Genomic DNA, 25749 nt, shown 5'->3' on the forward strand with positions numbered 1-25749 from the left:
TGGACACCGTCCAACTGCATGGACTAGGTTACGCAAATTAATTAAATTATATGGAAAGGTCTAAATTCAGAATGTGCCTCCACAAAGCTTTTTTGCTATGCAAAAGGCAGACAGTCATGCACATTTGATCAAAGTAAAACCCAAATCAACTCCATCATGTTTTGGAGGTTCATAAAAGCAAAAGCAAATTCATTATTGGTTCCTATGGCTTACAGAAAATGTGCTCCTTTGTATCAAAACAATCCTGCTTACTGTAAAAATGAGCCTTCAAATGAAATAAAATATATTCTCATCATTTGAAAGATCAAAGAGGAATGACAAAATAAATGTCAATGTTAAATTGTCTCCAAAAATGTAAAAAGGATTTTCATTGACCCTACAGGAAGAGCAGATTGAAAAAATGCTAATCTTTATATTCAGAAGTCAGACATGGATACAAATTATTTTTTTCATCCTGTTCTTAGGAGAAACATTTGTTTTCTTCTGTGCATTGCAGCACTGACCGTGTGGATTTTATTAAAAGCGTGACATGACTATAATCGAATAATAAAACAAAAAAGGATACCTATTTAATTTTAAACTTGAGTTACCAATATGACAAGGCGCGATGAGGAAAAAGGGGCAAGTGCCCTTGTTGCTGGGGCAGAGGTTTACCAACAAGACGCTCTGGTGGGGTCAGCGTGTCTAGATACAGGGCTAGGGCAGTGAACTGAATGTTTCCCTGGGGTAATAGAAAGCCAAGGCATGCCTCTACTACGTGCCTTGTGCAAAGTATTTTTGACGTGTTTTAAAGCATTTTTTCTTGACTACAGAAAAATGTGCAGAAAGATTGTTGAAAAAAAGCCATACGTAGAGTTTGTTGTGTTAAAACAAAAATGTCATAAACAGTGAAAAGAAAAAACAACACTATTGTAGTGGCAAATCTTCAGAAAAAAAATCTGCAAATATATGGTATTTTTAAAACAAAAATGCTGATCATGAAGGCACCTTAAAAGGAAACTGTCATGTAAAATAATGCTATTAACCTTCAGATATGGGGTTAATCTTAATCTGCAGTTTAATAGCATTTTGACACCATGCGGTGCCGACACTGAGAGCTACGCTTCCAAAAGGAAATTAAATTTATTCCTCCTCCACTTCCAGGGACATAGTTACAGCCGCCAATCTCTAAGCACTAAGCGATGAGTGAAACCGTGCTGACTCCACCCCTATGATTTTATGATATTGACTTTAGGGGTTACTTCCACATCCTTATTGCCTACCCTTACAGACAATGGCAACTCGTTGACCACTGCATGTGATGAGGTTTTTATTGCTGTAACGTGGTTGTCAGCCGAGCTACCAGGCGGTATCGCTTTCCCCCACATATCCCAAGACAGAGGAAAATCTGAGGAAAATTAGAGACCAGGTCAGTGCCACACAGAGTTCTAGCAGCAGACACATCTCTACAACAACTGATAAGAGGAGACTTTGTGCAGCAGGCCTTCATGGTAAAATAGCTGCTAGGAAACCACTGCTAAGGACAGGCAACAAGCAGAAGAGACTTGTTTGTGCTAAAGAACACAAGGAATGGACATTAGACCAGTGGAAATCTGTGCTTTGGTCTGATGAGTCCAAATTTGAGATCTTTGGTTCCAACCACCGTGTCTTTGTGCAACGCAGAAAAGGTGAACGGATGGACTCTACATGCCTGGTTCCCACCGTGAAGCATGGAGGAGGAGGTGTGATGATATGGGGGAGCTTTGCTGGTGACACTGTTGGGGATTTATTCAAAATTGAAGGCATACTGAACCAGCATGGTTACCACAGCATCTTGAAGCGGCATGCTATTCCATCCGGTTTGCGTTTAGTTGGACCATCATTTATTTTTCAACAGGACAATGACCCCAAACACACCTCCAGGCTGTGTAAGGGCTATTTGACCAAGAAGGAGAGTGATGGGGTGCTATGCCAGATGACCTGGCCTCTACAGTCACCAGACCTGAACCCAATCTAGATGGTTTGGGGTGAGCTGGCTCTCAGAGTGAAGGCAAAAGGGCCAACAAGTGCTAAGCATCTCTGGGAACTCCTTCAAGATTGTTGAAAGACCATTTCCGGTGACTACCTCTTGAAGCTCATCAAGAGAATGCCAAGAGTGTGCAAAGCAGTCATCAAAGCAAAAGGTGGCTACTTTGAAGAACCTAGAATATAAGACATATTTTCAGTTGTTTCAAACCTTTTTGTTAAGTATATAATTCCACATGTGTTAATTCATAGTTTTGATGCCTTCAGTGTTAATGTACAATTTTCAAAGTCATGAAAATACAGAAAAATCTTTAAATGAGAACGTGTGTCCAAACTTTTGGTCTGTACTGTATATATATATATATTTTTCATTGAATAGGGATTGCTTTGTCTTATAATATTCAATATGAATTTGGGGATACACCCATATGGATAATTTATTGTCAATGCAGTGATTCGGGGAAATTATTGGATCTACTTTTTCACACTGTGATTGTTTTATTATTTACATTATCATTGTTGTCATTGTTATGCTTGCTTTAGTTTTTAATTGATTTTAATCCTTGCATGTATTTTTGTCTATAAAGATTGTCTTATTTATGATAAATAGGTGTTCTTATCTTTTTGCAATACTCTCTTTTCTTCATAGTGGTACTTTAACTCTTGCTTGCTGATATAGCACCTGCTTATGTATTCTATGTGTGTCCTCATTTTTGCTTTATTCACGCTTTAGACTAGTCGGACAGGCGGGTCCCCAACGGCTTCTCCCTGCCCACTGCCCTTGATTGACAGGTCTCTATCTATACCCTATATGGGTTTCAGTCAGGCAGTATATGGAAGGGAAATGACAATTGAATAAATCAAAAACACAATATATTTTACTTCTGTTGTTTAGAGCTGCCACAATCCCAGTGAATGCTCAAGTAATCATTTATCAAATAGAAAAAGAAAAAAATGGGATGGAAGAAGACAAACACATCAAAATGTGATCCATAGACACAGATGTGCACTGATCCCAGGTCATAGCACTTGTAGAAAAACCATCTGTTCGGTCAGGATTTGATGAACTGCAGATTGATCCTGAGGAAAATGCAAAGAGGAGCAGATCCTGCATGGAAAGAACTCAGTCTATGCAGAATAAGAGTACATACTGGATGGACTGAAGCTCTTAGTGGGTACAGGGTAGCAGCTTCACTTGTGCTACATATCCACAGTGGGAGCAAAAACTAAGCAAACATCTGGAGAGAGCGGAGAAAAAAAACCGCTAAATAAATGGCTGAATCAAAAGTATGAAGAAGCATAGGAGTGGTCATCCAAAGCAGTGTATCAAAAGAGCAGGAGGGAGCAGAGCTGTGGGATGAACAGAGCTGTAGTCTCTGCACTTCTCCTGGTACTGGTCGCTATTCCTTCTAGTATATGGTTGGTTCTTGGATACAGGGTCTAGAGGCCAGAGATTGTAAGAACAGGAACAAAAATAGAGCAAGCGGGAACTACAAAGCGAATCATGAGTTTCCTGGAGGGAATAGATAAGAAGACACCCCAGGTCATGTAATAGCTGTGTCCCAATTAGGAAATATAATACCCGCAGAAGCCAAGGCAGAAGAGCAGTCATCGCCTGGACCTGTGTCAGGTCAGACATCAAGTGCTAGATGAACATCCAAAGCAGTGTATCAAAAGAGCAGGAGGGAGCAGAGCTGTGGGATGAACAGAGCTGTAGTCTCTGCACTTCTCCTGGTACTGGTCGCTATTCCTTCTAGTATATGGTTGGTTCTTGGATACAGGGTCTAGAGGCCAGAGATTGTAAGAACAGGAACAAAAATAGAGCAAGCGGGAACTACAAAGCGAATCATGAGTTTCCTGGAGGGAATAGATAAGAAGATACCCCAGGTCATGTAATAGCTGTGTCCCAATTAGGAAATATAATACCCGCAGAAGCCAAGGCAGAAGAGCAGTCATCGCCTGGACCTGTGTCAGGTCAGACATCAAGTGCTAGATGAACTGGTTTACAGTCACATCCAAGAGAGTTGAGAACAGCAGGACAAGATCTCCTCGCTCCTCCTGTACCAGTTGCCATCATGTTTTGTTCAAGATTATTGTAATTGTTTTTTGTATATATACCCCTTTTTCGCATGTAAAGTGCCATGGAATAAATGGCGCTATAACAATAAATAATAGTAATAATAATAATCTCTGGCCCAGACTAAGAAGAAGCCTGGTTAAAGACAGGAAGCCTACTTAAAAGAAAGGATCTTGTGACCAATTAAAGTCAGGAGGCCTTCTTAAAGGTATGGATGGTCGTATGAGCGGGAAGTGCAGGAAGCCTTCATAAAGGGACGGTCGGGTGAGCGGGAAGTACAGGAAACATTATTAAAGGGACTGTCATGTGAGCGGGAAATGCAGGAAGCCTTCTTTAAGGGAAATGAACAATCCAATGAACGGTTGAAGGAATACAGATAATTTAGTGAGCGGTTTAAGATTTGGACTACCAGATGAGCTTAAACTCGGAGACCTAGGCGACGATACAGAGCGGACCTGGGCTGTGCTCTAGGAGACGAATGTCATGTTGGTGAAGAGACTCATCAGTATACTACAGCAGTAGACTTGCAGCCTACGTGAGAAAAAGAGCTGACTCCGTTGAGACCTGTTATAGTGACTACCACGACAGACTTGGTGTTTAGGTGACAATGGTGACAACTACCTCACAGACTTTTACATAACACGGACTAAGGTACCAGTAGAAATATCATTTGCTATATTAGTTAACTTTGTGATTCAAAACCAAGTTATGAAACAAAGATACTGTTCATATACCTAGAATACTAACCCCCGGTATTGTGAACTAGTTTAAAGTTTCTGGTAAATCACTAAACCTTTAGACATTTCATTTCTCTTCACCTAAATTGTTTGTTGAAAATAAATAATCACTTGGTTCAAGTTACCACTGAGTCTTCATCTCAGTGGTAACTTGAACAAACAGAAATGGGTCACTGTGCAAGAACAGTATATGGGCCCTTTGCAGAACATTAGTTTTGTCTATGAGCAAAGCTGCTTGCTGCTTTGGAGGTAGTAGTGGACATCCCTTAACTCTTGGGTCCATATTCTACTTCACAGGTTCTGCCCCTGGTCCACTTCCTCCAAGGTATGGAGCTGGGAGTCCACTAGCTGAAGACTATGCAGCACACTTAGGCTTATTGCCCTTGATGCAGAAATGAAGCAGAAATTTTCCTGAGCATTTCAGCATCTCCTTGGCAGAAAAACGTATGCGGTTTTTCCAAAAATTTTGACGCGTATTTGACGCGTTTTTGCATGCGTATTTGGTCATGGTCATGTCCGTATTTTTTCTGCGAGTAAAATCTGCGCAGAAAAAATCCTGACCATGTGCACAAAACTTGCAGAATGTCATAGGAAGTCATGGGATAAGGTATGCAATGCATTTCTGGAGTGTTTACACGCTGCAAATGCACACCATAAAACGCACCAAAAACACATCGTGGGCACACAGCCTGTGTGGGGCCGGATGGTCACTCTTGGTTTCAAATATTGGCAGCATAGAAGTGGCTGAGAAGAGTAGAGTACAGGCTCACAAGGATGTTGAGGAGATGCAGCATGTTTTTGTCCTACGTCATACTGACCACCATACATACAGCATCATAGGCAAATCTTTTGATAATCGTCATGATGCCTCTACACGACAAAAATTATGACAACACATGAGACTTAATGACTAGGCCTCACACCACGTCATGACATCTAAGGAGCCAAGTAATCATAAGAGTCACCCAGGAAGTTCTCAATGCCATGGTCCTGCTGCCACAGAATAGTGATGTGTACACCACACCAGGGTCTTCTGAATCTTTTTACTCAACTCTACCAGACAAATTAAAAAATAAGTATTTAGATGAAGCAAAAAAAAATACTAAAAGTTTGCTCTCTTTTTGATACCAAATTGTAAATGTAAACCCGCAACCACAAGATGGTGTAAGGAAGTGTATCTAGCATGTACATGTCCAGAGAGATGCACCAGCTATATTATGCCACAAAATACTATTACTCTCATCTATTGTCTCTCTCTAAACCCTACCCCAGTTTTTTATCTAAGGCTACAGTGGTGTAAAAATGTAGCCCGACTGTAATCATTTACTTCAGTGATGTCTCACAGACTTTTTCCACCAGAGGGCAATCCGAAGGCATTTATGAGGAGACCTTTACAATGTTAGAGACTGCACTATAAGAATAGTCCACAAGATCCTTTACAACAGTTTGTGAAACAAAGTAATACTAATAATAATAATAAGAAGAAGAAGAATAACATGCAGAACTCCCCCCAGCATTCTCTACACAGGTTTGGTATACTATTTAGTATACACTTTTTTTTTGCTTTGCAGCTACTCCAAACAGATAGAAAAGCTAATGAGACACTAAACATGCTGGATAGTGATGAGTGCAAATGCTCGTTACTTGAGTTTGCCTAGTATGCTCGGGTGTACACTAAGTATCACGGGTGTTCAAGTTACATATTAGAATCCCCGCGGCCTGTTAGCCACAAAACATGCGGGGATTGTCTGTGTTTGTCACATGTCACTCAAGCACCCGTGATACTCGGTGCCTACCCGAGCTCCCTAGGCAAACTAAAGTAACGAGCACTTGTGCTCATCACTAATGCTGGATCCTGGCAAAAATGATTACAGAGGATAAGAATAAATAAGGCTGTTTTTAGATCCGTATTACATACTCCAATAAAATGACTGACAGTATAACAGAAACCCAATAGATCCCATTATAGTCAATGAAGTTTGTAGGGTGATGGTTCTGTCCAGCATCTGATTAACCACTCTCCTGCCCGAATTTAATTTTTCTGTTCCTAAAATAAAATAGGATTCCCAATGTAGATGTGTACATAGCTGATGTGCCAATAGAATTACACTGGTGTCATGGCTCCTTTTTTGAAGATAGAGATGATAGGTCCATTATAATAATTTTTTCCATTCGGTATCTTTTTATGGCTTGATAGAATAGCACAGCATAATACATTTTTCTGACTGTTATGGAAGAGTCACACGGCCGTACAACTTGGACAAGGATTGCAAGCTATGCTCGGACTGGCTGTCGGCTCTCCCGACAGGAACATGACAGCATGTATTTTTATGCAGCTGTCACGATCCTGTCGGGAGAGCCGATGGGCAGTCCAAGCATTGCGTTATGATCCTCATCCGAGTTGTACAGCCATGTGACTCTCCCCTTATGCTACAACCACACTGCAATATGTGTTGTGTGACAGCAAGTCTCAGAAAAGTCACATTACCCAAAACATTTATGAGACTTGTCTGTAGTCTGCTGTTGTGTGACTTTTTTTCATGATTGACAGGTTGCAGACAAGTTATTTCACAGGGACCTCTTTGACAAAAAATACAATTTCATAAAAATTACAGAAAGAAAAAATTAACGTAGGGTATGTCCCCATCAATTTGATATAAACAGCAGACTTTGCAATACAAGGATACTAGAATTTAAAATCTGATGAAGCTCTGCAACACTTCCACAGAAACATCTACAGTGAAGTCTGCATGGACTTACCCTCAAAAGGAGTGTTTCCATACTGTTTTTGATGGATCTTATTCCTCGTGTAAGGCAATTTGTTTGCATTAGTTTTCATCACATCTGTAAAGAATAGATCTTTTTTTTCTCACTATGGTCAGTTGTAGTTGTAGATCAATTGAAGAAAACTCATGAAACGTATGCAGATTGATGGTAGCTGTCAGTTTCAATAAAGATCAGATAAACCTAGCATCACTCTTTCAGATTTATAGCGGATGACGACTAATTAGACAACCTCCTTTTAAATGCCCCAGACGCCCAAGAAAAATAAGAAAAGCCTTTACTCATCTACTGCACTAGCGCTGCTCCAGCAATGTCAGTGTTGGATTTTCCAGCGTTCATCAGACACTTTTGTGTCACATGAGTGCTGCAGCCAATCAGTGTCACCGATCAGCTGCTGATTTTCAATACCCAATCAGAGTGAATTTCCGTAGTAACAAAAATTATAGAAAAGGCAACAGCTGGAACTGACTGAGTGCAGGAGGTGAGTATAAGCTTTTCTTATTGCACTTGTAGAACTTTGGGATTTAAAGGGGCGCTATAAGTATTTGATAAAATGGCGTCCCTTATATAATTCAAATTGCAGCCCATCCTAGTCACATGTCGGTAATGGGCTGCAGACTTAAGACATACAGATCCCGAGACCTGTGCGTCAACTGGCAAGAGCTTTATCACACATACCCTATCGGCGGCTGGGAGCACGACTGTCATATGTGAAGATGAAGAAATACGTTTCAACCCACATTGTGCTCAGCAAGTAGATCTCCAGCTTCATCCTCCTCCTCTGTCAGTCTGACAACTATATAGCAGTGCACAGAGACTGACTGCATCCAACCGGAAAACAAAGAAACATTGAGGAGGATGAAGCTGGAGATAAACCTGTTGTGCTCACTGAGGAAGATATATTTCTTCACATATGACAGTTGTGCTCCCGGCCGCCAACTGATGTATGTGTGATAGAGCTCTTGTCAGTTGAGGCGCAGGTCTCGGTTGCTGTACGTCTTGAGTCTGTACTGACACATAACTAGGACGAGCTGCAGTTTGAATTACATCAGGGATGCCATTTTAACTCATTTTAGGAGAAACCCTTTGAGAAGGGGTCATCCAACTTAGTGAACAATCCCTTTAATGAGGCATATTACCAGTGATATGGTATCCCTTTATAAGTTCAGAATATTTCTTTAAAATGCCTGATGTGAATTTTGGATCCTAATACTTGGAATTATCCAATCATCTACGTCATTTACAGTAGCTTCATACTTAATACAGATTTTCACGATGGAGTACAGTACAATGTAAGTGAATATGGCAGTACAAAACTCAATTCACATGCACCAAAAAAAAAAAAGCACATATTTTAGTATGTGCTACCAAAAGAAAGACTTTTAGAACCCTCCAAAAACTGTTTGTCAAGCAAGAGATTTTTGTGCAGTTCTCAATTTCACCACTGATTCTTGACCCCACAAGTTGCTCTTGGTCAGCTTTTATTTTTGGATAATGAGTTCTTCCTTCTGTTTCTATATTTTTTAATTTTATATTCAGAATTAAAATGTAATATAACTATATGCAAAAAAAAAATAGAATGAGAATTGTTGATTTTACCAAACATTTCAAGTAGCCATGTTGTCCTCAACCTGTCCATAAAAACAAAGTTTCCTGAAGTGTTAACAAAATTTAATATGTGGATATACAATTTCCGTAAAATGGTTAAAATGCTCTTGCAGCTCAGGTGTTTGTTTTCTGGCGCAGCTGCTTGATAGACAGTTGGGTGACAGTAATTCTAGTTTCTCTGACCTCAGAAATTAGGGAACAGGTGAGAATACATTACATTATTTACAGCAGTTGAACAAAAACTAAACTGAGCTGATTATATCGAGCACTAATAATATTCTCATTGTAGAAATCAGTCTCTCCGTATGGACATATGGGAATGACCTCTAATTCTGCCGGCTGTCATTCATGGATTAGGCAGAAGGAACATTCATTGCATACAAACGAAGGTCCTTTTATCATGTCAATCATTAGTCGCCGTATGGTGTTTTATATAAATGGATGTTTATGGACATTTACAGATTATGAGAACATTTCAAAAATTTAAAAATTAAGTGTTTCTATAATAAAAGTCCTACATTTTCATTTTTAATTAAAGAGGCCTTACATTAAATGTAGTCCTTGCTCAAACTTCAATGTGGGGTACACAGTCCCAGCGAGAGCTCAAGCAAACTGGCAACTGCGAGTTGGGTTCTGAGACAATTAATAAACATTCGTGGCCAAAAGTTTTGAGACTGACACGAATTTTGTTTTTCACACAGTTTGCTGGTTTAGTGTTTTTAGATATATTAGTCAGATGTTTCTCTGGGTACTGAAGTACAATTACACAGGGTACGGAAGTTTTCAGACCCCTTTACATTTTTCACTCTTTGTTTCATTGCAGCCATTTGGTAAATTCTAAAACGCTCATTTTTTTCTAATTAATGTACACTCTGCACCCCATCTTGACTGAAAAAAACAGAAATGTAGAAATTTTTGCAAATTTATTAAAAAAGAAAAACTGTCCATTTCCTTGTGATCCTCCTTGAGATGGTTCTACTCCTTCATTGGAGACCAGCTGTGTTTAATTAAATTGATAGGACTTGATTTGGAGAGGCACACACCTGTCTATTGAAGACCTCACAGCTCACAGCGCATGTCAGACCAAATAAGAATCAAGAGCTCAAAGGAACTGCCCAAGGAGCTCAGAGACAGAATTGTGGCAAGGCACAGATCTGGCCAAGGTTACTAAAGAATTTCTGCAGTACTCAAGGTGCCTAAGAGCACAGTGGCCTCCATAATCCTTACATAGAAGACATTTGGGACTACCAGAAGTCTTTCTAGACCTGGCCGTCCAGCCAAACTGAGCAATCTTGGGAGAAGAGCCTTAAGTGAGAGAGGTAAAGAAGAACCCCAAGATCACTGTGGCTGAGCTCCAGAGATGCAGTAGGGAGAGGGGAGAAAGTTCCACAAAGTCAACTATCATTGCAGCCCTCCACCAGTCGGGCCTTTATGTCAGAGTGGCCAGACGGAAGCCTCTCCTCAGTGCGGGACATATGAAAGCCCGTATAGAGTTTGCACAAAAACACATGAAGGACTCCCAGACTAGGAGAAATAAGATTCTCTGGTCTGATGAGATGAAGATACAACTTTTTGGTGATAATTCTAAGCGGTATGTGTGGAGAAAACCAGGCACTGCTTATCACCTGACCAATACAATCCCAACAGTGAAACATGGTGGTGGCAGCATCATGCTATGGGGGTGTTTTTCAGCTGCAGGGACAGGACGACTGCTTGCAATTGAAGGAAACATGAATGCTGCCTAGTACAGAGATATCCTGGATGAAAACCTCTTCCAGAGTGCTCTGGACCTCAGACTTGGCCGAAGCTTCACCTTCCAACAAGACAATGATCCTAAGCACACAGTTAAAATAACAAAGGAGTGGCTTCAGAACAAATCTGTGACCATTCTTGACTGACCCAGCCAGAGCCCTGACCTAAACCCAATTGAGCATCTCTGGAGAGACCTGAAAATGGCTGTCCACCAACATTCACCATCCACCCTGACTGAACTGGAGAGGATCTGCAAGGAAAAATGGCAGAGGATCCCCAAATCCAGGTGTGAAAAACTTGTTGCATCATTCCCAAGAAGACTCATGGCTGTACTAGCTCAAAAGGGTGCTTCTACTCAATACTGAGCAAAGGGTCTGAATACTTATGACCATATGATATTTCAGGGTTTTTTTTTAATAAATTTGCAAACATTTCTACATTTCTGTTTTTTTTTCAGTCATTCAGATGGGGTGCAGAGTGTACTTTAATGAGAAAAAAAATGAACTTTTTAGAATTTACCAAATGGCTGCAATGAAACAATGAGTGAAAAATTTAAAGGGGTCTGAATACTTTCCGTACCCACTGTATAAGCATTTCATAAGATTTTACACTTTTATTGATAAATACATCAAGTCTATGTATCAAGTCAATATTTACAATATTGACCCTTATTTTTCATGACTCATGCTCTTCTCCTTGGCAGCAGGATATCATATTCTGGGCAAAATCCTGACTGATGGCCGCCTATTCTTGCCTAATCAGTTCTTGGAATTTATCACAATTTCCGTGTTTTTGTTTGTCCACCACTTTGAGGATTGACCATTGACCAGGTTCTCAGTGAGATTGAAATCTGGAGAGTTTCCCAGCTATGGACCTAATATGTCAATGTTTTGTTCACAGAACCACTTAGTTATTAATTTTGCTTTATGACACCAAAGCAGTAAACCAAAATTTGTGTCAGCCTCAAAATGTTGGCCACAACTGCAGAGTTGTAAGGATAAGTCTTGGTTGGAATAGACTCCATCCATTGCTTTATAGCCTAGAGCTCATTCACATGGCAAGATTATGGTCTCATGCAACCTAAGTGTTGTGGACTCAGTTAGTGAGGTTGATTCTCTAAGCTATAAGTCAGGATGAGCAGCACAGACCAGAGGCAATGCTAACACACAGCGGGCCTTGAAGTTCAGCAGGTGGACCAGCAGGGACTAAAAAAGCTCTTCATCGGGGATCCTCAACCTGTAGCTCTCAAGCCATATATGGCTCAGGAGCCCTTGCTGTGTGGCTCGCAGCTGTTTGCTAGCTCAGCAGGTATAGAAGACAACTGTGAGTTGTAAAAAGTAGAGGAGGATAAGCAACAAAAATTATATAGTTTAGTAGTGTTGTGGCTGCTGCAACTTCCTCCTTGCAGGTGACATTATATTCCTTAGTGTGCAGCTGTCTCCAACTTTGAGTTTGTTCCCATGTTGTTATTCAAAACACTGCATAGCCATTTACTGGCTGCCCGCTTCCAACTGCACATGCTCGGCTTCTCCTCATTATGAATAGGCAAAATGCACACACATGGCTCCCTCTTGTTCTCCCATATCTGCTTTTCTCCACATTTTTCCTCCGTGAGATGAAGTAAGGTCATAACAATGGCCATTTTACATATTAATGGTTAGCTGAAAACTCATTATCTCAAATCTTGAGTTGATTAATTCGTAACTTCTATAGATATATGCTGGATCGCATGGCATGCATGATTGGCAGGTATGGTCCACCAATCCTACTTATCATAAGTACACAACACTTTTTAGTGCCACATTTATCCCTGCAGGTATCTGTAAGTGTGACATCATTGTCGCCAGTAGGCTGGTTTACTGGAAGCATGGATATAAGGGATATAAGGAGAAAATGAACGTATATTCTCCCTGTAGCTGTGCAGGGCGGTGCAGGAGGCTGTTACAGTCACCTCTCACTACACATTGAGAGCGCTGATATCACCCTCCCCACTTTGCACCTTGACTTATAGCCTGATCTGCAGCATGCGTGCAGCGTATGTGTGCAGAACTGGCTGCCAATCAATGTGAAGGGGAGTGATAACAGTGCGCTCACTGTGTAGTGGATGGTGACTGTGACAAACCCCTGCATCACCCCAATGATTATTAGCAAGCAGCTGCTGAGAGAATATAACTTCATTTTTGCTCTGTAGCCCCATTTCAGATAAACCAGCCTAAGATAATTTAAATGCTGCTTACCTGCAGATTACTGTTATGCCTGCAAGCAAACAGCATTTTGTAGATGACAGTCTCCCTTTAACCATGAATTTGAGATAATTGTAAGGTTTTCATCATTTAGATAGTCTTAAAAGATTATTCAGTCTCCACTCACATCTGTATGTGGAGGTTAGTGGAATAGGTGACGTCGCAGCTACAAATGCCTGTCGGAGCGCCTATGCCATCTGCTGGAACATCCACCTGCCCAATTCTATTGATACCTGCTTATCACCCCCACGACCGGAATCTGGGGAAGTGATGTGACATCATGAAACAGAAATTAACTAGAATATCTCTTTGATGGCCAGTGATATGATTCACAGTTTCCATGATTCATAGTGTCCCTATGTGTGTAGAGCATGCAGAAGGTGAGCTTTATCTATACACAGTGGGTGCTGGCTGTTTTACATAGTTTGCAGGCAGCTTCCAGGAGCACAGATACAGTTATATGAAAAAGTTTGGGCACCCCTATTAATCTTAAGCTTAATGTTTTATAAAAATTGGTGTTTTTGCAACAGCTATTTCAGTTTGATATATGTAATAACTGTTGGACACAGTAATGTTTCTGCCTTGAAATGAGGTTTATTGTACTAACAGAAAATGTGCAATCTGCGTTCAAACAAAATTTGACAGGTGCATATGTATGGGCACCTCACCAGAAAAGTGACATTAATATTTAGTAGATCCTCCTTTTGCAAAAATAACAGCCTCTAGTCGCTTCCTGTAGCTTTTAATGAGTTCCTGGATCCTGGATGAAGGTATTTTTGACCATTCCTCTTTACAAAACAATTCCAGTTCAGTTAAGTTTGATGGTTGACGAGCATGGACAGCCCTCTTCAAATGATCCCACAGATGTTCAATGATATTCAGGTCTGGGGACTGGGATGGCTATTCCAGAACATTGTAATTGTTCCTCTGCATGAATCCCTGAGTAGATTTGGAGCGGTGTTTTGGATTATTGTCTTTCTGAAAGATCCATCCCCTGCGTAACTTCAACTTTATCACTGATTCTAGAACATTATTGTCAAGAATCTGCTGATACTGAGTGGAATCCATGCGTCCCTCAACTTTAACAAGATTCCCGGTGCCGGCATTGGCCACACAGCCCCAAAGCATGATGGAACCTCCACAAAATTTTACTGTGGGTAGCAAGTGTTTTTCTTGGAATGCTGTGTTTTTTTGCCGCCATGCATAACATCTTTTTGTATGACCAAACAACTCAATCTTGGTTTCATCAGTCCACAGAACCTTCTTCCAAAAAGAAATTGGCTTCTCCAAATGTGCTTTTACATACCTCAGCCGACTCTGTTTGTGGCGTGCTTGCAGAAACGGCTTCTTTCGCATCACTCTCCCATACAGCTTCTCCTTGTGCAAAGTGCGTTGTTTAGTTGACCAATGCACAGTGACACCATCTGCAGCAAGTTGATGCTGAAGCTCTCTGGAGGTGGTCTGAGGATTGTCCTTGACTGATCTCACCATTCTTCTTCTCTGCCTTTCTGATGTTTTTCTTGGCCTGCCACTTCTGGCCTTAACAAGAACTGTCCCTGTGTTCTTCCATTTCCTTACTATGTTCCTCACAGTGGAAACTGACAGGTTAAATCTCTGAGACAGCTTTTTGTATCTTTCCCCTGAACAACTATGTTGAATAATCTTTGTTTTCAGATCATTTGACAGTTGTTTTGAGGAGCCCATGATGCCACTCTTCAGAGGAGATTCAAACAGGAGAACAACTTGCAAGTGGCCACTTTAAGTAGCTTTTCTCATGGTTGCATACACCTGGCTATGAAGTTCAAAGCTCAATGAGGTTACAAAAAAAAAAGAAGTGCTTTAGTAAGTCAGTAAAAAGTAGGTAGGAGTATTTAAAACAAGAAAATATTAAGGGTGCCCATACTTATGCACCTGTCAAATTTTGTTTGAATGCAGATTGCACATTTTCTGTTAGTACAATAAACCTCATTTCAAGGCAGAAACATTACTGTGTCCAACAGTTATTACATTTATGAAACTGAAATAGCTGTTGCAAAAACACCAATTTTTATAAAACATTAAGCTTAAGATTAATAGGGGTGCCCAAACTTTTTCATATAACTGTAACTCTAATCCTGGCATCTTAACCCCTGATACCAGCAGCATAATGCCATTGACGCGATGAAGAATCAGTCAGGGAACCCTATAACCTCTTGTTTCCTGCTTTATATTGGTTATATAGCTTCTAGGGTTTCTTTGCATAGAATGTGGCTCATGACCATGTCTCAGAGCTGAATCTGGCTCTCAAGGTAAGATACCACCATGTGCTACCAATAACAAACTCTGCTCCCTTGCATTCATGGACCATCCTTTGTCAATAAATACATTAAATTCAAGTTTTCTAAAATGTAAGCTAATTAAATTTAGTTACGTATTTCTTGTAAATTTTGTTAATCTGTATTGTCAGCCTTACTTAGCATAAATTGGTCTGTTAGAAATTACAAATGTCACTTTTCATCAATATAACATTATTTGATATGATTTTCCAAATTTTCAGGTGCAGAACATGTCACAATCAATAGAAGTGTTAAACTTGCGCACACAGAGAGATTTCCAGTATGTGCAGAAGATGGAGACACAGATGAAGGGTCTAAGGTCCAAATTCAGGCAGATTGAAGAGGATCGCAAAACACTTCTGACACGTCACTTTCAGGTAAAAGGGTTAACATAGTAAGTCTTTTATTGCAGTCAGCTTTGAATTACAGCTTCTTTAAGTTCACAAGGAACTATAATTTTAAACCTATGCACAAAATAAGAGCTCAAACCAAGCACAGGTACTCAGTGCACCATTAGTGTGGAGAACAGTTCACATTCCCACCTATATGTTTTCCATCTTTTTCTGCCACTTGTCTGGCACCTACAAAGCCAGAGATGTGAATCAAGGAGAAGCGTGGAGATAGGTGGCAAGGTGCACTACATCGTTTGGACATGCCAAGTTTGCACCCAGTATCTGTTCTTAGTTGGAACAGTCATTTTGTGCTGACATACTTCCTTGAAGGGTAGGTTCATATGACCGATGTTTCCACATACATGAAAAACGGACCAATTATTATGATCATATTTTGATCAGAGTGGCATTAGTATTTCTCGGACGTGGAGAAAAAAAAATTCTCCACCTTGTCCTGTATGTCAGTCCAGGAAAATCGGACCACACTCGGATGTCATCCCATAGACTTGCATTACCTATTTTTACTCCACCCCACGGATCAAAATCAGACATGTCTCCAATTTTTTCTATGAAGCATTCGGTCAGAGGAAAAAAACAGATATGTGCACAGCTCCTACAATGTAAGATTGAGAAACATCAGGTTGACTGCTTTTTTTTTTAAACATCTCTTTAAGGAGGAAAAAGCCTGCTGGGCGGCATTCGACCATTTAGAAAGATTTGATCCCTTTTTTGTCATGTCAGTGAGGGGTTTCACAATTACCGAATAATTTTGGATAAATTTCCGGCAACAATTAGTAAAGTCCAGAAAGCGCTGTAATGCCTTCAGGTTCTCGGGACGGTCCCAATCCAGTACAGCAATCTCTGGATCCATCCGAAAACCCTATGATGACAACAGGTACCCCAAAAATTGCACCTCCTGGACAGCAAAAACACATTTCTCTAGTTTGGCAAATAGTTGGTTATCTCTTAATATCTGTAGTACCTGTTACCATGACCCTTATGCATCTCTAAATCAGGTGAGTAAACCAAAATATCATCCAGATAGACCACCACAAACCTGCCCACCAAATGATGGAAAATATTGTGTATGAAATGCTGGAACACCGCAGGTGCATTGGTCAGACTAAAAGGCATAACCAGACTCTCAAAATGCACCTCAGGGGTATTGAATGCCGTTTTCCATTTATCCCCCACTTTGATTCTAACCAGATCGTAGACTCCCCTTAAATTCAACTTGGAGAACACCCTAGCTCCCACAACATGGTTGAATAAATCTGGAATCAGAGGAAGATGATAAGGATCTCGGACAGTAATTTGATTCAATTCCCGGAAATATAAACAGGGACGGAGACCCCCATCTTTCTTAACGAAGAAGAACCCTGCCGCCACGGGCGAAGGTGAGGTTCTGATATGTCCCTTCTCCAAACTCTCAGCAATGAAATCCTTCATGGCTTGTGTCTCAGGGCCAGAAAGATTATACAGTCTGGACTTGGGTAGTTTAGCTCTGGGAGTCAGGTTAATAGGACAGTCATATGCACGATCAGGAGCCAAATCCTGACACCCCTTCTCAGAAAATACATCCTCAAAACCACACAAAAATGCAGGTAAGGTCTCCGTAGAGACTGCAGAAAGGAAAATGTTTAAACAGTTTTCATGACGGTAATCTCCTCATTCCACAATTTCTCTGGATTGCCAGTCCACTATTTGATTATGTTTCATCAACCAGGGTAGATCCAGTACAAAAGGAGTGGGAAGGCCCTCCAGGACATAACAAGGAATTACTTCATAGTGAAGGAGCCCCACCCTCAGTCTTATATTATGTACGATCTGAGACAGAGATCTTTGTGCAAGTGGCACTGAGTCGATGGCAGAAATAGGGATTGGCTTAGTTAATGTACAGTAAGCCCATGAGTTCTCACAAACCAAGCATCAACCATGTTGACTCCAGCTCCACTGTCCACAAACACCGAAATTTTCTCAGTCCTGCTCTCTAGCACCACCTCTGCCGTCAAGACAAACCAAGAACTGCGTGTTGAAGACAAACACTCCCACTGATTATCCAAATCCACACTACCAAGGGTTAATCAAGTTTCTTTTTGCTTAGGAACCAAGGGACAGACCCCAATAAAATGTCCCTTTTTACCACAAAAAAACACATCCCCTTTCTCTTGCGGATTTCAGGGGAAATATGCGACTCAGTAGGTCCCCCTAATTGCATGGGTTCCTCCAACTCCATAAGTACAGATTCACCCCCAGACCGCCACCCCCCCCCAGTAAAGGGGTGTTGCCCCGAAAAGGGGGCACAGGAGAAGGTGGTCTCACCCACCTATCCCGAAGAAGTCTATCCACGCGTATAGCCAAAGACATGGCAGCCTCCAAGTTTCATAAACGGCAAAGGCATACTTTAACCTTTCTGAAAGACCCTGACAAAATTGGCTTCTAAGAGCCGGGTCATTCCATTTGGTTTCCTATCTACGGAATTTGGAACTATAAGTCTCCACTGACTGATTTCTCTGCTGAAGGCGACTCAGCCTGGATTCAGCCAAGGACATTCGGTCAGGATCATCATAGATGAGTGCCAGAGCCCCGAAAAATCCTTCAACCAATCGGAGGCAAGCAGAGCCCTGTGGCAAAGAGAAAGCCCAGGATTGAGGATCTCCTTGCAACAGTGAGATCACAATCCCCACTCGCTGCTCCTCATCTCCAGAGGAGTAAGGTCGAAGCTTAAAATACAACTTACAAGCTTCTTTAAATGCAAAAAACTTGTCTCAACCTCCTGAAAACCTGTCCGGGAGGAAAGTTTTGGGTTGAAGCTGGACCGGCCTACCCATAGAGTCCCAAACATTAAGAGTCTGTGGCCGCTGCAGTTGCTGCTGAACCTTTAATAGAAGGTCAGTAACCTCCAGTGACAAACTCGGAAGCTGCTCTGCCAGCACTGAAACAGGATCCAGAATAACCCGGAAAAAAAAACACACACAAAAAAAACAAAAGTAAGGTTTTTTTTTTCTTTTTTTCCCCCTTTTTTAAATGTCTGGTGATAATTTCATGCTGGGTATGGGAAGAACCCAGCGTACGGTGACGGGAAAAGGGGGTAAACCCAGAAACTAGGGTAAGGGGAAGTGGAGACCCATAAGCAGATCTAACAACACCCTGACTCCCCTATCATCCCTAAATAGGTTCCGCACCTATCGCCGAGCAGGATACCTTAGCCCTGGCTGACCCTAGAGCTAGGCCCTAGGTAGCGAGGGGGAGGGGTGAGCACTAGTCAGCCCCACTGCAACTAAAGACAAACCAGGTAAAGAGTCAAGGGGATACACTTAGCTTTGAGAAGACACCAGAGAGATCACGACTACAATCCACAAAGGAACTCCAAGGAGAATCTAGCTGACTGCTAGACTTCCAGACCTGAACAGAGGTATTAACTCTATCAGCAGCAACTCTCTGGAGAAACTGAGTGTTTTTAAAGATCCAGCAAGGGTGTGTTAACTAGCAGCAGAAGGTGGAGATCACCGCTGGGTCCTAGAGAGGGAGGGATGATGAAAGGTTCAAGAAGGTGTCTGCAAGGCCAAGCGCAGTGACCTTCTACAACTAGATTCAGAATGACTGTCTGTCAAACCTGACATACCCATGACAATATCATAGGTACGAGGTGTAAGGCAGCGGTATTCACACCGTGCAGTAACTGAGGCAGTGACCCAAGCAAGTCCAACATAAACAGCTTTATTCAGCAACTCACGGGTAAACAGAAAAGTCCTCCTGTTCGCAGCTGGGTTAACATGAGTCCTTAAACAACGGTTGCCTTGGGCAACGGCCGTCCCGGGCCGCTAAGAGCCTGACGGGTGCAGAGCCTTCCCAGGTGTGGGCTCAGCTGCTCACAGGTCCGCCAAGCTTTCCTGCTATGTTCCTAGCAGGCCCCAACACTGAACAACACTAATCCTTAATGCAAGGTTTTTAAAGGACCTGTGGCAAGAGCCACTGGAAAACCTGGGTTGGAGGGAGGAGGCTGCCCCACTGCCTTCCTGTAGCCTCTGCCAAGAAATGAAGGCCCTGCCGGGTTTTACTAATCTGCCTTAGCCAGATAGCCTGACCAGGTCAATGCTCACCTTAATTCCTGCATTGCAGCTGCAGGTGAGTTTGTGACTGCAATGGATTTAATAGGTCTCTGTACGCATTCTGGGGGATATATAACGTCCCTCGTATACGATCCCGGTCACTGTCTCACAGAGGGCAAACCACGGATAGCATTTATCCGAGAAGATCAGTTGTGTGCACAAGCCCTGACTGAAATCATTTGGGGCAACTCCGTCATAATTGACACTGCCTAGTGTGTTTATCCTAAAAGAGAAAAAAATGTATATGAGAAAAAAATTTTATATTTCTGGAGGGATAGTAGTTAAAAATTGAAACGTTATTATTAATTGCATTAAAAATAGTATTTCACAAAGGATAAATGTAACTAGTGCATAACTATTGCATTATCCCGTGAAGTGCACTGCTTTTATTACTATTAACCCCCATGTCTCCTATAAGGTTATGTAGAAGAAATATTTAGGCCAGATTAGGAGGAATTATTACTCTTTGCCATGTGTACTCGTTGCAGGCAGTCAAATTGCATTACATGGAACAGAAATGTCTCCTCTCTGCTCAAAAAAATAAAGGGAACACTTAAACAACAGAATATAACTCCAAGTAGATCTAACTTCTGTGAAATCAAACTGTCCACTTAGGAAGCAACACTGATTGACAATCAATTTCACATGCTGTTGTGCAAATGGAATAGACAATAGATGGAAATTATTGGCAATTATCAAGACAACCTCAATAAAGTAGTGGTTCTGCAGGTGGGGACCACAGACCACATCTCAGTACCAATGCTTTCTGGCTGATGTTTTGTTCACTTTTGAATGTTGGTTGTGCTTTCACACTCGTAGTAGCATGAGACAGACTCTACAACCCACAGAAGTTGCTCAGATAGTGCAGCTCATCCAGGATGGCACATCAATGCGAGCTGTGGCAAGAAGGTTTGCTGTGTCTGTCAGCATAGTGTCCAGAGGCTGCAGGCGCTACCAGGAGACAGGCCAGTACACCAGGAGACGTGGAGGGGGCTGTAGGAGGGCAGCAACCCAGCAGCAGGACCGCTACCTCCGCCTTTGTGCAAGGAGGAACAGGAGGAGCATTGCCAGAGCCCTGCAAAATGACCTCCAGCTGGTCACAAATGTGCATGTGTCTGCAAAAACGGTTAGAAATGACTCCATGAGGATGGTATGAGGGACTGACGTCCACAGATGGGGGTTGTGCTCACAGCTCAACACCGTGCAGGACACTTTGCATTTGCCACAGAACACCAGGATTGACAAAGTCGCCACTGGCGCCCTGTGCTCTTCACTGATGAAAGCAGGTTCACACTGAATTCATCTGACAGACGTGACAGAGTCTGGAGACGTCGTGGAGAGTGATCTGCTGCCTGCAACATCCTTCAGCATGACTGGTTTGGCAGTGGGTCAGTAATGGTGTGGGGTGGCATTTCAACGGAGGGCCACACAGCTCTCCATGTGCTCGCCAGAGGTAGCCTGACTGCCATTAAGTACCGAGATGAGATCCTCAGACTCCTAGTGAGACCATATGCTGGTGCAGTTGGCCCTGGGTTCCTTCTAATGCAGGACAATGCCAGACCTCATGTGGCTGGAGTGTGTCAGCAGTTCCTGCAAGATGAAGGCATTGAAGCTATGGACTGGCCCGCCCGTTCCCCAGACCTGAATCCAATTGAGCACATCTGGGACATCATGTCTCGCTCCATCCACCAATGTCACGTTGTACCACAGACTGTCCAGGAGTTGGCGGATGCTTTAGTCCAGGTCTGGGAGGAGATCCCACAGGAGACCATCCGCAACCTCATCAGGAGCTTACACAGGCTTTGTAGGGAGGTCATACAGGCACGTGGAGGCCGCACACAATACTGAGCCTCACTTTGACTTGTTTTAAGGACATTACATCAAAGTTGGATCAGCCTGTAGTGTGTTTTTCCACTTTAATTTTTGGGGTGACTCCAAATCCAGGCCTCCATTGGTTAATAAATTTTATTTCCATTGATGATTTTTGTGTGATTTTGTTGTCAGCACATTCAACTTTGTACAGAACAAAGTATTCAATGAGAATATTTCATTCATTCAGATCTAGGATGTGTTATTTGGGTGTTCCCTTTATTTTTTTGAGCAGTGTATTAATACACCCTCCGCCTTTAATACAGGAAAGTCTCTGAAGATCTGTCTCAAGAAATATTATAATTATAATTTCACTACTTACTCAAATGTATGTAAATAATTAATCTAATTCTATCTCTCACATGTTGACATGTAGTGTTCAAAGTTCCATAGATCTATCCCAGAATAGGAAAATTAATTAATGTATATGTCTGATATATCCTACTCCTATTCTAATTTTATATTAGACCGTCAAATATCCCATGGTGATGGCTTGGGTATTTAGTTGATCTTATTTCCTCTAATTAATTCTAAATCTGGTCTTAACTGAATTGATTGTAACTAAAGTGCAGAGCTAATGTTCCTAAACTGTCTTTCATCACACCAACGCGTTTCCCTGCTTTTGCGGTTCATCAAGGAGAATTTTTTTTAAAAAAGAAACCAGCACTATGTCTTGCAAGGGCCACTGCCCACATGAGATGTAGGGAAACATGCTGCTGCTTCCTTTATAGAAAAAAATTCTCCATGATGAAACGCAAAAGTGGGGAAACACGTTGGAGTGATGACTGAAATTGAAGTTATAATAGTTTTTGAGAGAAAGCTGTAGAGACTTTCATGTGTTACCGGCAGAGAGTCAGCTTGTTTCATAATTTCATAGTTTTTAGGGTTGAAGTCTATCGCAACAATTGATGTTGATCCAGAGGAAGGCAGAAACCTATGACGCAGCTGCTGATTGCCCATATTAGGTTAGGGACACACAACAGTATTTTCTCGCATCCCAGAGAATCAGGCCAATTATGCAAATCACACTTTGATCAAACTCTGATTAGAATGTAAGCATAGTGTGATCTGCATTTCTTGGATGAGGAGAAGTTGTGAAAAAAGTCTCCATCTTCTCCATTCTGTCAGTCCATGAAAATCGAACTGCATTCATATATTATCCGAATGCGGTCCAATATTTTCCATAGACTCATTGACTTACATAGCCGAGTGTGATCCAATAATCAGATCCTACTCTGACATTCTACAATTTTTTTACTCAGATCAGTTCTGTCCATGAAAATATGTGCTTGGCCCCATAGCGTAACATTGGTCCAAATGCAATCCAATGTTTTGTCAGATCGCACTCGGACCGAAAATACGGTTGTAGGCATGAGCTGTTAGGGTAAAAATTCCTTCCCAACTCCACTTACAGCAGTTAGACTAGTTTCCTGGATCAATGTAACATCACAGAATTTGGTACCCATAACCTGTAATGTTATACTTTTAAAAAAATGCATTCAGGTCCTTCTTTTTTCTTTTAATAAATCAACCATTAAAACATCACGTGGCAAAGAATTCAATAATCTTGCTGCTCGACGTACAGTAAAGAATCAATAAACATTCTTTACTGTAAGAGCAGTGAGATTATTGAACTCTGTAAGAGATGTAATCTATTTGGCTGCCTGTTACACGTGACTGAATAGAGTAAGAACTCATACTAATTTGGCCTAAATATCTCTTCTGTATAACCTTATAGTAGAGATGGGGGTTAATAGTAATAACTGCAGTGTACTTCATGGGATGATGCAATTGTTATGCATTAGTCACATTTATTCTTTATAAATTACTTTTTTACTATTTTTAATCCAATTTGTAATAAAATTTGTTTTTAGAACTAGTATCCCTCCAGAAATATATTGGTAAATTGGATACAAGATTGTGACAGATACCTTTAGTGAAGAAATCCACTTCAGGTTGTTCTTTAATCAGCATTTGAAGTTTGGATGTAATAACCTTTCAGTGCATTGGGACTGTGAGTAGGGTCTTTGGCTCTGCCCCTCAATTTGTGCATGCGCCGCCACTGGCGCCATTTTACTGAAGACCACTGGAAGATGAATCTGCACAAGTGCTGCCTGCAATGAGGACAGCACTGGTGCGAACTTCAAAAAAAGGATACAGACACCAAAGGCAGCTGGAGAGGCAGGGGCAGAGCCGAAGACCTTAACCATAGTTCCGCCCCTATATACCAAAAGCTTATGAAACCCAAAGTTCAAATGTGGATTAAACAACCAGGATGCGGATTTCTTCACTAAAGGTATTCATTGAATCTGTATAACAGTACCATTATGGCCAAGCCTTTACTTTCACATGCAAAATCGTGATGACAGGTTCTCTTTAATCACTAATATGTAAGTCCAGAAATAAATGAAAACTATAAAAAAAACATTTGAAACCATTGAAAATCATAATAGTATATAAATTATAGTGAAAAGTCGAGAAAAATCAAGACGACATTCGGGACACGTGTCACTGGGTCATCTGCCAAGTACAGTGTTTTCAAATTGTGTCTATTTCTGTGTGAAAAAGTTCAAAAAGCAACAAAATGTATCGTTTTACTGTATTTTTAAGGTGGTTTTCTGGGAAATAAAGAAAATTAATTCAGGAAAAATGCATTAGCAAAAATAAATTGATAAATATGTTTATTTGTGCTCGTTTTGTTTAGAGGACAATTATAAGATTTTTCAAAATGGTGGCCATTGCTAAACACAAAATCTATCCTAAAGACTCAGCAGGACAGGTTGTATGGATAGAGAAGGCTCTCCTGCCTTCCTGACCATTTGTTATGATAAGAGGTAATATGTGTATATCAAAGCTAAAAGTGATTCAGAGGCGGCTAGGTCAGAAGTTGTGAGGAGAGATGAAGTGGGATGGTAGGGGGCCAAGGCCGTGGAAAATGACACTTTATAGCAATGGTAAGTGCTTATATATACTTTGTTAGATAACATCTCCCACAGCTTTCATCTTGTCCCTTCCATTCTACTCAACCCTGAGGCTGTGTGCCCACTATGTGTTTTTCAAGCATTTTTGCAGCGGAACTTCCGCAGCGAAAACGCTTAAAAAACGCTTGGTAATACGTGCCCCATTGTCCTCAATGATAATCCACATGGGCTGTGCACATGCTGCGGAAATTTCCGCTGCGGATTATCATTGCGGAAAAATACGCAGCATGTCCATTAATTTTGCGGACACGCAGCATAATCGCCGCCATTGACTTGCATTGGGCCGCATGACATCCGCATCACTGCATCTGCACAAGCGGATATCACACAGTTCAATGTGCGGATGGTACCCAGGTCTGGAGGAGAGGATACTCTCCTCCAGACCTGGGTACCATAGAAACTGTAAAAAAAAGAATTTAAAATAAAAAATAAAGATTATACTTACCTTCTGATGTCCTCCCGGTGTTTTCTCCCCTCCGTCTGGTCTGCTGTATGGGTCGCGGTGTTGTGAAGGACCTGCCATGACGTCATTGAGTCATGTGACCTGTCACATGACTCAATGACGTCATCGCAGGTCCTCACACCACTGCAAGCCGCCCAAGACACCGGACGCAGCAGAGAAAACATCGGGAGGACATCGGAAGGCGACTATAATCTTTTTTTTTTATTTTTTACCATTCTTATTCTTTTTTTTTTTAACTAACTTGGTCACACTATATAAATCCATGGCAGTTGCATGCATTTATATAGTGTGAACAAGTTGTCAAGCACTTTTCCAAGTGATGCTAAAATCGCTTGGAAAAGCGCTTGATAACCCGCATGCAGAAATGCATGCAAAAACGCTTGACAAACGCTTCTACCTGGCGGGAAAAACA

General features: G+C 41.4%; 1 protein-coding gene across 2 annotated transcripts in view; it reads left to right on the plus strand.

The window, feature by feature from the left end:
- OLFM3 (olfactomedin 3) overlaps window positions 1-25749 on the plus strand; it is a 410172-nt gene that overhangs the window by 311798 nt on the left and 72625 nt on the right. For both annotated transcript variants that reach the window (XM_073642855.1, XM_073642854.1), the window contains exon 3: window positions 15742-15897. In XM_073642855.1, coding sequence (XP_073498956.1) covers window positions 15742-15897 — 156 coding nt within the window. The remainder of the gene's footprint in view (window positions 1-15741; window positions 15898-25749) is intronic.

Source organism: Phyllobates terribilis, unplaced genomic scaffold (genome assembly GCF_046119375.1).
Source record: "Phyllobates terribilis strain yellow unplaced genomic scaffold, ASM4611937v1 Scaffold_8__6_contigs__length_399053987, whole genome shotgun sequence".
Lineage (NCBI taxonomy): Eukaryota > Metazoa > Chordata > Amphibia > Anura > Dendrobatidae > Phyllobates > Phyllobates terribilis.